Source organism: Patagioenas fasciata, chromosome 1 (assembly GCF_037038585.1).
Source record: "Patagioenas fasciata isolate bPatFas1 chromosome 1, bPatFas1.hap1, whole genome shotgun sequence".
NCBI lineage: Eukaryota > Metazoa > Chordata > Aves > Columbiformes > Columbidae > Patagioenas > Patagioenas fasciata.
In genome coordinates this window covers 15,846,194-15,863,749 of record NC_092520.1, presented here as the reverse complement: position 1 = coordinate 15,863,749, position 17,556 = coordinate 15,846,194, and the positions used below count along the sequence as shown (strand labels likewise).

The following is a 17,556-nucleotide window of genomic DNA, read 5'->3' as shown; positions in this document are numbered from 1 at the left end:
TCTAGAAGAAATAATATCTTGTAATGTTACTTTTTTGTAAAGATGTTTTGTAAAGGTGTTTTGAACCAATTATTTTTTACTGTCATTTAAATACTTAAATTTGCGTTCATTAGTAAGAATTAAATGAATAAAATATTGCTCGTGTTTATAATTTTGTGGGAAATACTGATAGTAGTGGAGAGTATTTAAGCATATCTGTGTAAAGAATCATTAAGCTACCATTCAAAAATAAAAAAAGATTAACTTGTAGTGAATATTATGGAGTTTAGCAGACTAATTCTAGGATAGAAAATGATTTGCAATTTAATTTCTATTTAGGATTAGGATCTTAGTTGACTGAAATGATAGGAGTCATGAATTAGATTTTCTTCTTGTTGAAGAGAATGTAGCATATTTTGTAGCATGCCTCATCAAACATAGCTTTGATATGGTTCACATTATGTTTTAATAATTAAATCATGATTAAGTAATGAATTAATATAAGAGGCAAGGAATGGGTGAGGGCTTCAGTAGCAGAAATGCACAACATTTCAGAGCTGTCATGAAGTAAGAATTAGCAGGATTTGTTGGCAAACCACTGAGTGGAGAAATAAATAGGATATCAAGGTTATGAACTGTAATAATGAAAATGATGGTGGAGATGGGAAGTAACAGATGTCATACAATGTAGTCAACAGGTTTTTATCTTGTACAGTTTCAATGTAGGTCTGAGCATTCAATTACACATGTCAGAAAAACATCAGCAGGGTGAAAAGGAGAAATCAGACCTAAAATGTAAGTTAGATAGTTGCTGAAATGGTGATGGGAGTAAGAATAATAAGAGCAGTGAAGTCAGCCTGCTGTTTTTCTGAAGCAGAAGAGGGGAATTTGGAGAGTTTCTGTGCTGTGTGCCCTGTGTGATCCCTCATGCCTCACCCTGCGGCTGCTGAGCCCCTTCGCACCATCACTTGCCTTCACTCTGAGTGGTGACCGAGCACCAAAGTAGATCAAGTAAAGAGTTTTGGGTGAATGTTCCCCAGAGGGGGTAGTGGCTTTCAGAAGGGCCGCCATAGGACACCTGGGCTCACATGGTGTCCCTGGGATACCTCCTCCCAGCTGAGCAGATGTGGGCTCTTCTCACCACCACAGACTGTTGATACTGACTGTCTCTGGACTATGGCAGTCATTGCATTAATCAGGATTCTCCGGGTCATCTTTATATTTAAACTATATATTTAAACAATAAACCTGAGATCTGCTGTTCTATTTTTGTGATACCCAGTTGTTCCAGTGAACTCCTTCAAAATATCTGCTAGATGTAGCAAAAATGCCAGAAAGTAGTACATTGATTCAGAGAAAACGTGGTGTCCCTCTTGCTACAATTCTCAGACTTTTGCTGAATGTTTTCTGTTGAAAATATTCTTGTAACCAGAAAGTGAAGTCTTAGCATACAAAAATGTTACAATACTTTCTTCTTTTCTACAGGGTGTTTCAAAAAATTGTGCCCAATTTCAAAGCAGTATGTTACATGATGGCAATTTGTTAGTTACACACACGCACGAAAGAGGCATCTAGCAGTAATCACTTGAAACTCACACTTTCAAGGGGTAAGACTTTCAGTCATGCGTGGTTCATGGTTGCAGAAACATACTGATTTCAAATCTTTTTGAAACACACTGTAGATTAAAATAGGAAGCACTTTTTTCATGAAGTGACTGTACATATCAGAGGGATGTGTGGGATACCAAGTGATGATGGTTTGGATAGAAGAGTGCTGGAGAAACAGAGAAAAGTTTCTGCATAAACTTGAGAAAGAACCTTAGCTTTAACACTGTTATTCTACCTATGTAACATGAAGCACAATCCAGGTTCACTAAAGTTACGCAAAACCTGTGGAGAATGAAATAGAGAAAAATGTGTAGTCTTAAATGATGATTGACTAGGGCTTTTTCTTCTTGTTGAAATAAAATGTAACTGGCTACTGATTCCAGGGCTGTGTAGCAACAGGGGTTACAAAGTGCACCAAAGTCAGGATTTCTGGTGTCCCTGCAACATTAAAAATAAGTAGCAGATAAATGATTGAATATTTTTATTCATTATTATTTAAAATGGATATCCTCTTGCATACAACAGAACTAATAATTTCTCTATTTCCACACAGCCGAGGCAACGAGAATAGACTAGCGCTACGGCGACAGACCATCCTCCGGGAGAAGGGGAGGAGACAGGCCAGCCGAGGGCCAGCCTATATGTTCAATGACCACTCAACGAGTCTTTCTCTTGAGGAAGAGCGCTTTCTGGATGCAGCAGAATACGGAAATATTCCAGTGATTCGCAAAATGCTGGAAGAATGTCCCTCGCTCAATGTGAACTGTGTGGACTATATGGGGCAGAACGCCTTGCAGCTGGCGGTTGCCAATGAGCACCTGGAGATCACAGAACTTCTGCTGAAGAAGGAGAACCTGGCCCGGGTTGGGGATGCCTTGCTTTTGGCTATTAGCAAAGGTTACGTCCGGATAGTGGAAGCCATCCTAAACCATCCCGCGTTTGCCGAGGGCAAGAGGCTTGCGTTGAGTCCAAGCCAGTCGGAGCTCCAGCACGATGACTTCTATGCATACGATGAAGATGGCACACGGTTTTCGCATGACGTTACACCCATCATCCTGGCCGCTCACTGCCATGAGTACGAGATCGTCCACACTCTGCTGAGGAAAGGAGCTCGGATTGATAGGCCACATGACTATTTCTGCAAGTGCAGTGAATGCAATCAGAAACAAAAGCATGACTCTTTCAGCCATTCTAGATCTAGAATCAATGCCTACAAAGGTCTGGCCAGCCCCGCTTATCTGTCTTTGTCCAGTGAAGACCCTGTAATGACTGCCTTAGAGCTCAGCAATGAGTTGGCTGTGCTTGCCAACATTGAGAAGGAGTTTAAGGTGAGTAGAGGGTTACCAATTCTGACAGACACAGGATTGCAAACTTCAATCAAAGGTCTTTCTCCCTTTCTTTGAACAGTAAGAGGTCAGCATCATCTTCACAAATCAGCAGACTAACGTGGGAAAATGTATAATTGTTTAATGAATGGAGGATTTAAATATTTGGGAATGTCTTGTTGCTCTGTGCTGATGGTAATTCATGATGCTTATGTAGAAGATGCCAGTGAAATAATATTCCAGTTCCTAACAGGAAGGATAGTAAAGGAGTCCTCTCAAACCAATGGGTGAAGCTGGCTTAGGACAGGGGAAAGAGGAGACTGAGGTGGGACAGTTTGGTCACGTATGCAAGCCAAATTGCAGGATTCTACTAAACCCTCATAAATTCTCATTGTTTTCTTGGAAATGGACTGAAATTTTCTCACTTCTCACAATGTTTTAGAGTTATTTACTAAAATAACTCTAAATAGTGTCCTTCTTGTCCTTTTTTAATGTGTTACTTTTCTCTGGTGTTTGTACTAGCTGCTTCCTCTTTTTAATTTATTTGTACCTATTTGTATGTGAACTCCCTGAACTTAAAGACTTTTTCAGTGTTATATAGAATTTTTAATGTTACAAAAATTTCTGACTTTAAAAAAAAAATAAATAGTTGAGACCCAGGGATTCAAGGCCCCTTAGATCCTTGAAACATTTGTTTTTGGTTTTTTTTTAAAAATGTGGATAAAATGGTGGACAACCTACAAAAATACTTACTACAGTTTATGTTTGTTAAGACAGTAAGAATATAAGCTTTTTGCTCTCAGTAAACGCAAAGTCCGGCCTCGTGCAAACAGTGTTAATTATGATTTAGGTTAGGTAAAATCACTTGGACTGCGTTATGTGACTTATATGACTGCGTTGAAAGCAGATGGTAGTACGTGATACTGCTGTGACACAGCAAGATATCTAGACTTCAGCAGGAGATCAAAACACTTCCAAAGCAAGAAGAGTTTCATTTCCAGCATTCCATTAGGAAGAGTTTGAAGTTGCCACAGTCAATGTTAATCTTCTCAGCAGCAGCACAGTTCTCAAGGCCATGAACCCACCTCTGTGCAGCCAACCTGAGCTGAGATGCTGCAATTCTGAATTAATTACTCCTGACTAGTTCTTGTAGGTGTACCTTTGTGGCACCAACCTGTTGTAAGAAGCTGAAATATTTCTTGGAGGGGGAATGTACAAGAGGTTATTAAAAACAGCAACTAAACAAGTGGAATAGGAACAGAGGAGAATTTTTATTTTATTTCAGTAACACCGAATTTTGGCAAGGTTGTTTCAGCTTAAAGCAGACCATGAAAGTCTGTCCCATGGAGCTCCTGGTAGAAATCCTTAGGACATCAGTGGACTGAGATTTCATGCAGTGCTTTCATGTACAGTTCAGAGAAGAGTATTTAAACCACATACTGTTGTTTCTTTCTCTTCAGCAGCTGCTGAAGATGTGAACAAAAGAACTTGATTAACTTAAAGGCGAGTAAATTTAGAACAGATCAGGAGAACATTTTTCATACACCATAAATGCAGCCTGTTAAGTTCATGGCTATGTTGAAATAAATAGCATGTCTGATTTGTAGGGACTGTATCGCTCCGTTTACCACAGTTGGAGTGACACAGTCTAAGATTGTTATCAAAGTAAATAAAATCATCAACTGGGATTGTCAGCAGGAGGAGTCCTTCAAATGTATTCTGCAGGACGCAACCGGCGAGATGAACTGGGAGAGCAGTATTTGTCCCTGGTGCCACCAGGGCAGGGAGCGGAGCACGTGGGTGAGGAAAGCTGGTTCAGAAGGTGCGACTCTGCGGCCTGTCCTGAAGTGCCGTCAGGAGCTCCTTCCTCAGCTTGACCTGCCTCATCCCTGAGTGACTCTTGGATTTTTACTTCCTCTTTTGCCTCAGTTTCCTTCTCTAAAATTAAAGCTCTCCTTCTGGGGTAGTGTTGCATAAATAATTGCAAGAGATTTTGAGGTACTGTCCCTCAGCAGAAGCAGGAGGCTGGAGAAGAGACAGAGCAGGTCTGTGTTGCCAAGTGTTAGTCAGCCAAGCTCTGCTGAGTACGTACATACTCCTTGGAGTAGAGTGAAGGCGAACAGGAGCAATGAGGAGCAGGGGCACAAGGCAACATGGAAATTTAACGCTCCCTTAATTTAAGGTTTCACGAGTACCAGGCGACTGACAACACAAGGTCTTTTGGGAACATTTTTATAGGTTCTAAAATCATGTGGTGGTTCTGGATAAATAATAAGGAAAAGGGAGTACATTTATATGTGCACTGATGAGAATTAGCATCTGCGTTATTGATCCGTGATAACAGAAATACCTGGTTTAGGGTCAGTGCAGGTGGCACAACAGTTGTGTATACAAGGTGCAGGGAATGGATACTGTTGTCTTTACTGAGTCTGGGCTTGTTTGTGCTCCTACAAGTTCGTATCCCCACTTGCAGCAACTTATCTAAAAGTTGTTGCCCTTTATTTCAGGAGTTTGCTACAATTATCTGGATAACGTACTTCCTATGTAAAAATGTAGTTTTCATAAAAATGTGTTACACGTGTTAGTGTAATCAAAACAAGTATATTTTAGAGCATAGGTTATCTGGATACGGCAAATCTTTAGCTCCACCTAGGGTTTGCCTGAGTTAATTATATTATTTAAAATATTGCTTAAATGCAAATTGAACTTACTTTCTGGTAAAAGTCACCTGTTTTATAGTGCTGATGGAATATTGTTGCAGGGGAGTTTCATAGTGGGTGCCTGCAGCAACCAGCGGCAGAGACACCTCACAGGTCTTTGGCAGAGGCAATGGAAGGGTTGATGCTGAACTGCGATGCCAGTTGCTTCACAATTATCTTAACAGTTACTTCTCTTTCCTGTCTTACACCATCGTTTAAGGTTAGAGGTAACACTGGCTGTGAAACTGTGATTCACAAAAAATAGGAAATGCCATAATCCGTGGAAACTGCTCAGTAGCTGTATTATCGAGCATTACCTGCCTGTTGCATGTGGTTTTTACAAGTGCTTTGAAGGATAACTTTATTAGGAGTAATATCAGAAGAAAGTAGAAGATGATTTCTGAAGGAAGATTAGCTGGACAGATGTGCCAAGCACGATGTAGGAATATTTCTGCACCAAGCAAACAGCTAATTCTCAGTAATTCTGAGATCTTCAGGATTTTTGGAACGCCACTTAATGTGGCTTTTTATGACATGGCTAAGTGTGCAGCTTTACAAGGTTTGATATCAGATAGATTTTTTTATTTTGGGGTGGGGGGGGATTATGCTTGTATTTTCTGTTGTCTAAATTGTTTGATCACCGTAGAGCTAGTATTTCTATTACGTCTGTAAGGATGTAGATGATATCTGACATGTCCTGCCGAGATGTGACCTGCAGTTATGAGAGCGACAGCTGTGGACCAGCACTGTTCAAAATGCATAAGATTTGCATTTAGTACGAAGTCCTCTGCAGCTATAATGGCAAAAGACTGTTTTATTGTTTAATGGAATGGAATGGAAAAGTGCATTTTTGAAAGGAACATAGATATGTTACTGTTTGCTGTAAATTAATACCCTAATAAGGTAATCTGAGATTGCTTTTCTGATGAGAAGCAAAATTCAATTTATCATCTCAAAGACTGATTTTCTGTTTGTTTTCATTCATACAACTCTATTACAGAAATCAAGTCCCAGTCTTCATTATGGGCATTGTAAGTTCTCTCTGAGAAAAGTTAAAGTCACCTTTTAGAGAAGAACCGAGGCACTGAAGAAGTCAGTGCCACCTTTGTAAGGGCAATAATTTCTTTATCTCTCTACTAAGATGCCTAAATCCAGTATTTAGGTCCCACTTACGTTCATAAGGCACTTTGAAATCCCAAATCCTCGTATAGCAGAACCTGTGTTTCTGGTCTTGGCCTCTACATTCACTAAGCAGGGCCAGGACGTGCTTCATCTCCTCTGTGGGGTTCAGCATCAGCCTGAACCCTGGAAGCATTTTCCTCCTGGGCACAGTCTGGGGGACAGCAGGAGCCTGTGACTGGTCACAGGAGGAGATGCGGAGAAGGCCTGTTTCTTCTTGGAGAAATGGCCGTGGTGATGCCCTTCTGCTCTCCTGGCCATGCTCTCCTGCTTTCATGGTTAGAGGTAAGGCAAGTCATGGTCAGCTGAGGTTTTCACAGTGACCGTGGCCTGCTTGCTGCCTTGCTTGAGACTCCAGGACAGTCTGCAGCTGCTGCTACCGTGAAGAGCAGGTGACCCCTCTCAGCAACAGCCACTGTCACCCCTCCTGTCAATCCTCTGCCACCAGCATCTTGTTCCTCTGGTTCCTCATCCCCCACAGCTCCCACCCCAAATCATCACCTTCCTTTTACAGGGTGGGAGCAGCCAGCGCTGCCCTCTCATCCTTGCTATGGCAAAATTTGGTAAAACTGGGCTTTTCCTAAACTGCTGAGGAGCCCTGGACCAACATTTTCACGTGTGTAAAATAAAGCACACACATGCTTTATTGCAGAATTAAGGGTTGGTTCTTTTTAGAGCCTCCAACTGTAATTTAATTGCTAACTACCTCCTCGAGTCTCCCAGGACTGCTTTTTTCATTCATTAAATTTATAATTTGCAGTAAAGGAGAACTCGTGGAATTATTTGTGTGCCTTTGGCCATTTTCAGTAATAACTTAAGCCAAACAAATTACCATGTTCCCTTGACTCACATTAATGGTAAGAGACACGTGAGACCCTGGGAAAGGGGGAAGTTTCTGTGTGTGTGTGACAGAGAAAGACACTGAGATAGTGAGAAAAGTGCATTAACCATTTTGGCTGTCACTACACATTTAAGTGGACCAAGGAGACAAGGGGCAAAAGGGGGCCAGTGCAGTAGTCTCTGCAGGTTAACACACTTGATTTCTCAGAAACAAAGTTGCCTGGCTAGAGCCACCTTCCTTCCCTGTGGTTAGACCCTGAGAAGTCTTCCTGTGGCAATTTAAGACATTATCATCCCATCTGTCCTCGTTCACCTTCCCTAAGAGGATAAACTCTTCATAGGGGAATGTGTCTCCAGACAGAGGACATAGAATCATAGAACAGTTTGGGTTGGAAGGGGCCTTCAAAGCTCACCTGGTCCAATCCCCCTGCCATGAGCAGGGACATCTTCACCCAGATCAGGTTGCTCAGAGCCCCGTCCAGCCTGGCCTGGGATGTCTCCAGGGATGGGGCATCCACCACCTCTCTGGGCAACCTGTGCTCATGTTTTACCACCCTCAGTGTAAAAAATTTCTTCTCATGTTTAACCTGAATCTCCCCTCTTCTAGTTTAAAACCATTGTCCCTTGTCCTGTCATAGCAGGCCCAGCTAAAAAGGCTGTCCCCACCTTCCTCATAGGGACTCCTTTTAAGTATTGCAAAGCTGGTCCCTGCTCCATTCCCCACAGATCCTGTGCTCTAATCTGATGGCCAAGGAGAATTCAGCTCAGCCGCCACCCCAGATCACAGCCAGGCAGCATTGCACAGGAGTGGAAGCTGCTTTACTGCATTTGCAAGTGAGAAAATAAACTGGTGGAGCTGATGGAAGAATTGACTGGGTGCTAATGCATACTGTGATACTGTACCTAAATTCAGAAGAGATAATTCTACAACGTGTAAGTGGAGGTATCCAACTATTTTTCAAAGTGCCCATTCAGTGTTCATTTTGATAAATAGAACTACAGTCTGAAAAATCCTATTCTTAATTAGAATAAATTATCATATGTGATTTTTGTTTTGAGACTAACCAAAGGCATTGGACTTCATCCTGGAGTAATGGTCTCCTCACATATCCATGTCGTGTCTTAGTCACCGTAGCTGGAAAATGCTGCTGAAGAGTGTGAGTGTGCATGTATTAATATGTATGTATCTCCTACCAGAAAATATGCACATACCGATATACTATGAATATATTACAATATTTTGTAGTAGTTATTTCTGAAGGCCAAATTATTTTGTTCCTAAATTTATTGAAAATTTTTGCTTTTTTCATTTGATGTTCATGGGTCAGATATCAGTTTGGAACAGTTTATGGTACCTACTCATACCAGGCTACATAGGTTGACTCTATGTTTTTTGTTTTGTCTGTGAACCTCAAATGGCTACTTTTCCTTTCATTTTGAAGAGGACATTTATGTATTGAAATGATTGAATACTGAATCTTGTCTTAGCTGCTGCTACAGAAATGAAAGCCAAAAAGAAGGTGATACATTACTCTCCAAAAATGTCCTTCTGTAGTGCCAAGGAGTCAAGATTTTTGTTAATCTCTATGGTTATTCGTCTGAAGAGAGGAAAAAATAAATAATACAATAATAAAATATACAGTATGTCATGGTTTGTTTTAGTAGTTAGCTTCTGTTGTCTTCGTAGAGAAACGATATTGAAGTTCCTTTCTCTTTTATGACAGATCTGAGCAATCTTGCTTACATTACATTATTAAAAAAAGTAAATCACAAGCAGTTTTATGTAGACATACAATTGTGTCTATAACTGTTTGTATATGAATGTCTGCATCTATCTAAGCAAAGCAAAATGTAAGACTTCGATGCAATCCTTTAATATATCCAAGTAATAAACTGGTATCGTGGTATTGTGGGTAATAAAACATAAACATGCATTCAGTACACCCTTGGCAAATAAATGAGTGCATTCTGTATACTCAAAAGAATGCTTTCTCTTCCAGGATGCGCATTAGATGGCAGTTAGTGTGAAGGAAGTAATTAAAAAGAAGGGAGACTGGGAGTGAGAGAAGGGGGAATGCGGGAAATGTGTCACTGTAGTAGAAGCATGCATAGCAAGTTACTTTGAGCATGAAACAGAGACAACATGGGCAGTCCTGTATGGTGTGGGGTGGTTGGTTTTTTTTAGTCTTTTGTTTGGGAAAAATTCTACAATAATTTCATCTTTTTAAGACATTAAAATTAGCAGAGATCACAAACATGTCAGAAGTTGTCAGCACATGTGGAGAAATGTATCTGTATACATCTTTTAGTTTTACATATACATCTATATCTGTAGCCATCTTACTTGCTGTCTAGCTATATTCATCTTTTATGATGCAAACACAGCTGCAAGTAAGGAGTGGTTAACAAACCATGGTCTCCAATGATCAAAATATCTTTTTTTTGTATTGACTTACACATTTTGGAGAACAGTGACTGAGAACAGTATTTGTTAAAGCAATAAGCAATTGAACCTGCAGGTGTAGGAGCAATGCTTTGGCTCACACAATGAAGTCTGTCATGAGATATTTGAGCTAGAGTGTTGAAGTCAGAGATGTGGTGTCACCGTGCTTTCTGCAGCACTGCTGACACTGTTGCTGGAAAACAGCAACCAAATCATGTGTGTGCGAGCTAAAAGAGGTGTTGGAACATGAGGAAGATAGATAAGAATAATTCAAGGCTAAAGAAAATTCAATGTATTTATGTGATTCTCAAGAAGGTTCGGAATTTGTTTAGACATGTTCTCCATAGGATGCTCATCTTGTCCAGTTGAGATCTCTAAACATAACTGCCTACATCTGAGCTAGTTGTCTAGACTTGTGTGAGAGCCAGCGAATAGAAAAAAAATCCCCTTTGCTATTCATCCCAACTTGAAACAGTCATTCAAATATGTCATACAATATTTCTGAAAGTGTTTTTTTTACTTTCAATTGGCTCTAAAGCAAGTCTAGAGAAGCAACTTGAGTGTAAAAATTGACAATATAGATGTCCAAGGTGAGATGAATCCTATCTTTGAACATTCAGGGGAAATAGATGCCTCATAACAAAGTGCTGTTAAACTACCAGAAAAAAACATGACAAGATGTGAACAAACTGTTGATGCTCACAGATGTGTAGCCGGGATGTAGAACTATTTCTCTTATGTGAGGTCTAAACAGGAAGTTATATTCTTTCTTCTTATCTTTTGTTTTCTAGAATGATTACAAGAAATTGTCTATGCAATGCAAGGATTTTGTAGTTGGACTCCTTGATTTGTGCCGAAATACAGAAGAAGTGGAAGCTATTTTGAATGGTGATGTAGAGATGAGCCATAATAATGGAGAACGTGGTCGCCCCAGCCTTAGCCGCTTGAAACTTGCCATTAAGTATGAAGTTAAAAAAGTAAGCAATTATGTTGATCAGACACATCATGATAGCGGTACTAAATTGTACTATTATTGTTTATGTTTTAGTAGCCTCTGACACTTAAATGAACATTTGGGCCCTTCTGCACAGTGTATTTTACAAACAAAAAAATCCTTGCCCCAAATAGCTTGCAATATAAACAGGAAGCAGATATTAATGGTGGATACTGGTCACAGTGAGTATGAGAACAAATGTCTCTAGAAAATACATAGCTATATGAAAATTTGTAAATCTTCACTAGGTTTTAGTTTTAATATATTTTTTAAAAATATGGAAGAAATTCGCACTACTTCTGCAGCCTAGAAAAGTGTAAGATTTAATAAAAAACAGAGGATAGCACAGCAGTCCTGTGCGCTGCATGGTAACAAATATGGATACACACTTTTGTCAAGCTGTTGTGTCTCACACAGAAAGTTGAGAAAACTTAGTGAAATTCCGTGTCTCATAGAAATATCTATTTGTCTGGACAGACGATCAGAGACACAATCTAGGTGTAATAGCACTGTGGTTCTCACTGCTGAAGATAAGCGGGCTGTGGGCAATTTGGAATACAGGAGTTAGCATCCGTTCCTTGGCTTGCTTTCATTTCTACTAGCAGTTTAATACTCTGATCTACATCCAAAATATTCTCAATGAAACCAGCTGGGTTAGTAGCTTTACCAAGGCCCTTGAATTACTCAAAAAGCTTCTCTTGGACAATACAGGTTGTGAAGTTCTAGGTGACGTGTGTGAACTAGGGAGAAATGATTTGTGTGATGAAGTTTGTACAACTGAAGATCAAGAGGATACAGCTCAGGAAAGCAGGTTACCCTAAAGTAGAGAGATCTCCTGACAGAGCAGCAAGACCTTTGATAAAACTCTTCCTACATAATGAAATGGATCAGATCAACACTATGAAAATAAACAATAACTTATTTCAACAAACTAAAAAAAAAAAAAAACCACATTAAAACTCTCAAAAATCCTGTGTGGGCTGAACATACAGGTCTAATTTATCAGGGAAAAGTTGCAGATTTCTTACAAAACTGAAGTTTACAGCTCTTAGGGACACCTAAAACATTTATATATGAGGAGTATTTACAGGTTCATGAAGGGAAGAAAAGAAGGAAACCATTTTGACTGAGGAGCACCTACCGGCATATGAACACAAACCTGCAAAACAGTTGGCAAACTGGGGTCACTGAAGAGAGCTGAAACAACTTTTGAAGAGAAAATATCACATTGACCTAGTCCTTCATAGAATTTGAGTCTTAATCCTTCCTTGAACGTGAAATTTCTTTCAACACTTTCACTTGCCTGAAAAAGACATTTCTTGCACCTTCAGCCAGTCAGCCTTTAAATATAGAAAATTAGTCTAGGAAAAAAATACTAGATTCAGTTAAATATTTAGTTGTATTTCCAGGCCAAGACTTAAAAAATTATGGTGCACAAGAATCCATTGTTTGAATATTAATATCTACATTTGTAAGATGCTTCTTACACTGTCCAGAGGTTTTGACAGAACAGAGGGTTATAGGCCAAACTCGTCAGTTTTTTCAGTTTGTCCAAAAGTTTCCAGAACGAAGTTATAAATAGTCCCTAGCTGATTTCCTGTAAAAGTGACAGCTGTTTTCCTATACCAGCGGAAAAGCTTTTTTCCATGTTAGCATGTGAAAATACGGCATATTCTTTCATACCTAAGACTCTGTAACATCCTTTGCAGAACATAAAAACTTAAAGTTTTGGAATTTCTGAAGTAGTAACATGAAAATTATGTATGTCAGAAACAAGTAGAGTTTGCCGAGATAAAGTTTATGTTTAATTACCCTTAAATGGAAATTAATAGTTTGTGATGAAACATGATGTCAATAAAATAATCATTTTTTGAATTAAAGGATTTATTGTTGCTGATGGCAACATACCTGCATGCTGGGAGATTATGCTCTTCAAAAAACATTTTCTCTATACCCTCATTAATGCTCTTTTGAATATAAGGTGAGTTGTGCTATTCCAACATTCTTAGTGCACTTCACATAGTTGTTACTTTAATAAAATATATTCTGACAGCAAAATTATTTTTGTGCTCCTTTTCTTTGTTGCAGTTTGTAGCACACCCAAACTGCCAGCAACAACTTCTCTCCATCTGGTATGAGAATTTGTCAGGTTTACGGCAGCAGACCATGGCAGTGAAGTTCCTGGTGGTTCTTGCTGTCGCGGTGGGACTGCCGTTCCTCTCAATGGCTTACTGGATTGCTCCGTGCAGTAAGGTCAGTCTGTGGAATCTTGTAATGACCTTCTATTGACTCCTGTATCATCTATATGTAGATTCCTGCCTGGCAAAGATGGAGCATGAGTGTTAGTTACTGACATGCTTAAGTATACTTCAGAAATGTGTTATTTTAAAGCTGGGTTAGAATGGAATGGCTGCAAGATTGCATGTTCTGGCAATTGTAATTAAGACAGGAAACTGTGTTGTATTAAATGCAGTGTATATTAAATTAAATTACAATGGTTCAGCAAGAGTTGCCTTGTAGAAATTGTACTTCAGAAACAATGATTCAAACTATTCTTCATGTTGTTGTTGCCTGAGTAGGCAGATGCAGAGGATCCTCATTTCCCAGTGATTCAGAGATAGACTAAGTTCAAGCTGTGGGTTGATTCCAGTTACCTCAAAGGCAATTTTATTTTTGATGATTAAAAATTAATAGATCAAAGTCACTGAAACATGAATGCCAGAAATTAAAACGATCGTCATCTGTTTTCTAGAAGTCCAAGTGAACCGTGTTGGCTTGTCAAGACAGTGTGCTAATACTTATTGCATTCCATGAGGTTTTTAAAGCAGTCATGTAGCATCCCCTGCATCCACTTAAAATGCACACCTGGATTCGGATGCTACCACTGTGTGTGATTTGGATGATATATAGTATAGAAAGCCTTTCCACTGAAGATGGATTACAGTCTCTGATCTCTCTGAATTTTGTTTTGAATATCTTTTTTAATTGGTCACTATCCATTTTAAATGGATAGAGGGAACAAATGGGATCATATGTGGATTATTCAAGAGGTTACAGTACAACATCCATTATTTTAGCAGGTCAAATCACATACAGTGACTCCAGGGGAAGAGGAAAGTTGAGAGGACTGAGGTCTCTGGTTTTTTTATTGTTCTCTGAGAGGAGAAATGTGATCCTTTTTTTGTTTTGCCATATATTTCATTTATTTCAGTCCGGACAATAAAAATCAGTTCTATGACTTTCAGTTTTCTATATAGTGACTATGATTTTTATGAATACTTTTTTCTAAAAACACACCTTGAGATTCAACGTACTTCAGTAATTGTTTTCCAACCATAGCAGTGATTCATCTATTTGTCATTTTCCTTTTTCAAAGATTTATTGGATCTTAAAGTAATTTTGAACCATTGTACATTCTGGAAAAGCTATTTCAGAGTAGGTTTTTAAAGTCGAGGTTCAAGGGACAACATCCTTTAAGGTTCCACTTCTGTTGATACTTAGTCGTCTCACCGTGTGATTTATATGTTGCATGCTTTTTGTTTCATTATATTCTGCAAATATGAAGTCTAATCCACCTTTTTCACCAGTTGCCATTTCTTATGTTGTGCTTCACTCATACTTCAAAATTCGATTCTTTGTTTTTTTGAAGACAGAAATGTTCACTATTTAATTTCAGGATAGGATGGGTCTAACGCAGAACATGATCTGTACCAACAGACTCCATCTGTGTATGAATTGACGGAATTTTCTGAATCTCTTGTCCTCCTACCAAGATAAAGTATGCATTCTTTTTCGAGGTTTGACACTACAGGGACAGAAGTGAGAGAAAATACACACAGGATTTGTGATGAAAATAATAGCTGGCAGTGAAGTTATTTTGGCACATTTCTTTATATTCTCATGCCATGACTCTGAGAGAGGCCAAAATGTCTTTATCACGTTTGCAACATCACAGTCAGTTACCTGTATAGCTGACCAGTTTCCTCTTTAGGAAAACATTAATTTGATCTTGGACCACAGATACTGAACTGAGAGTTTCAGATCTGGAAGAAAGTTCATAAAATACGTGGACAAAGCCCTGTTGATTTAGCAGGAATTGACTAGTGTCAGATGCCGAAAGGAATTGAGATTGCCTCTTGTTTGAGTTTCAGGCAGCAATCCACATGGAGGCACTTCAAAGTTTTGTGAACTGTTTGCTCTGCATTTCTAATTGGTAATTCTGTGTAAATACTGACATAATTAACCAAAAGCTTCTAGAATGCTATTTTATTACATGACATTACATTTTGAAAGAGTAAAAACTTTTTTCAGTTATCTCCAAGAATTTCTTATGTCTATGCTATTCAGTTCTAATTAATATCAGAATTTAGATTTTTAGGTTTATGAGTTCATAAATAATTCAGTCAGCTCCTGGCGAAGATGAGGGATCTGAATTTGAAACTGGTTCTTCTTTCACAGTTCCCAGCCACCGCAGGTTGGCATTTCTAAAGAAGAAAATTGTTAAGTCCCTACATGCTTTCTAGAAGCATGTTCTGAGGGTTGTGCACATTCCTCTTTCTCACTGTGGTAGACGAAAAGAAATTGGACATTGTGTCCAGTATATGATGAGCTAGGAAATTGTTCTTCCTAAAAAAAGTATATGCTTTATCTCCTTTTTGTTGTCAGGCCTTTTCTCCAGACAAATACATGTCAAAGTATCCACCGTAAAACTATTGTATATCTTGTCCTAATCCAAAGCAACCTAACAAAACTCTCTCCAAAACTCTATAGCAAACCGAAGACCATAGCACAGACGATAAGATACCAGGAAAACAAACAAAAAAACATTTAAATTACAGAAATATATTAAGAGCATTTAGAAGATCATGTCCTGGGTCTGTGCAATAGGAAGGAATTTATTATGTCAAAATACGCAGTGATATCTTATTACAGAAGGACTCTAGCTTATAGAAGAGTCCAAACTTGCAAGATTATGACCTTGTCTTTACGTGTTGCTCTTTCTTTCCCTGATTCACATTTTCTGACTTTTATGTTCTCCCTAAAAAAATTTGGAATTTTGGAAGTGACATTTCAAAATTTTATTGGATCACTATTAAATGGCAGTGTCATAATACCTTCCAGCATTTATGTAATCTCTTCAACTGTAGTCAGTCCTGCTTCCAGGGAGATTTTACTGTACAGGGTGTTTCAAAAAGATGGACCCAATTTGAAATCACTGTATCTCTGCAACCACAAACTATCAATTGTTGTCTTAATGTTGTGCATACAGCAGGTGGATGGAACATAAATAATTTATAGAAAGGTTACTAAAACTTGGTAACTCATTAAACCATTTGTAAATTTTTGTGTAATTGTAAAATATTGTATTCATCTTTTTGAAACACTCTGTATAAATGTAAAAAATGCTTTTCCATCTCTTTTGAAGGGGCGAAAGGGGGTGCTCTGGGAATTCAGTCTTTTAAATTTTATATTTTTTGGTCAAGGCACATATTAACATTACCTCCTTCAGTATTTTTTCTTCTTTTCTGGCTCTTTCTTTTTGGCATCTATCTCCTAATCCATCTTTGTGAGCACAAGAATAATTCATTTAAAAGGACACTGTCAAGATACTTTATCATTTTCCAACTCTGCTTTATTATGTGTTGTTTATGATCGTTCCTTCCTAGCTCGAAATAAAATCTTTTCCCATGATGCTTACCTGTTCTCTTTGTAGTTCATGCAAAATAATTGGTTGTTTAAATCCTTTCTCATGAGGCTGGTGGAATATTTTATTTAATAAAAGACAAAGCAATTTTATTGAGTGAGAAATATAATGAATGCCATGGATTTGCAAAATAATGTAAAATAGAAAGAAGATCAAATTTTGTGCCTGCTAACCTTGACAGTGTTCCTTTAACAGTATCTTCTTTTTACATTTGTCTAGTTCTCTTAGTGTTAACTGTATTTGAGCCCTTACCATCACATCCCTGGCTGCATCCTCTTATTCTTTGTTTCTGTAAAAGTTGACTGTAAAGACAGCAAAATTCTGACTTTGATAGTGAAACAAGTGTAGCAAAAATATGAATACCAAGAACTTACCTTTCTGCTTTCCTTTCCCTTTTCCAGAACACAGATTGTTATGTTTCAACTGAGATCTGTGACACTTTCAATGATTTCCAAGGAATTTTTGTTAGATAGAGATACTGGCTTTGTGTAAAATTACAAGTATTTTTCTGCAGCTGCCAACTAAATGAACAAGCTAAGACTTTTACTATTAATACAGACACTCTCAAAAATAAAGTAAATAATTGTTATAAGTTCAGCCTTATGTGAGTTTGTATGGAACTTCTAGGTTTTTTAAGTGTTGCACTAAGCCATTTTAAAGTTGTCATGGCAAAGTTTATGGCATTTCCATTAAAGGAATCAGGAAGGAAATTAAGACACTACAGATCTGTAAACATTATCTTTTAATGCTTCATGAAGTTTTTGAAAAAGAAAATTCACTCCTGG

At 38.4% G+C, this 17,556-nt stretch overlaps 1 protein-coding gene across 1 annotated transcript in view; it reads left to right on the top strand.

Moving 5' to 3' along the window:
• The window catches only part of TRPC6 (transient receptor potential cation channel subfamily C member 6), a 99,023-nt gene that overhangs the window by 56,619 nt on the left and 24,848 nt on the right, over positions 1–17,556 (top strand). The window contains exons 2-4 of the mRNA XM_065832120.2: positions 2,141–2,915; positions 10,865–11,050; positions 13,156–13,320. Coding sequence (XP_065688192.1) covers positions 2,141–2,915; positions 10,865–11,050; positions 13,156–13,320 — 1,126 coding nt within the window. The remainder of the gene's footprint in view (positions 1–2,140; positions 2,916–10,864; positions 11,051–13,155; positions 13,321–17,556) is intronic.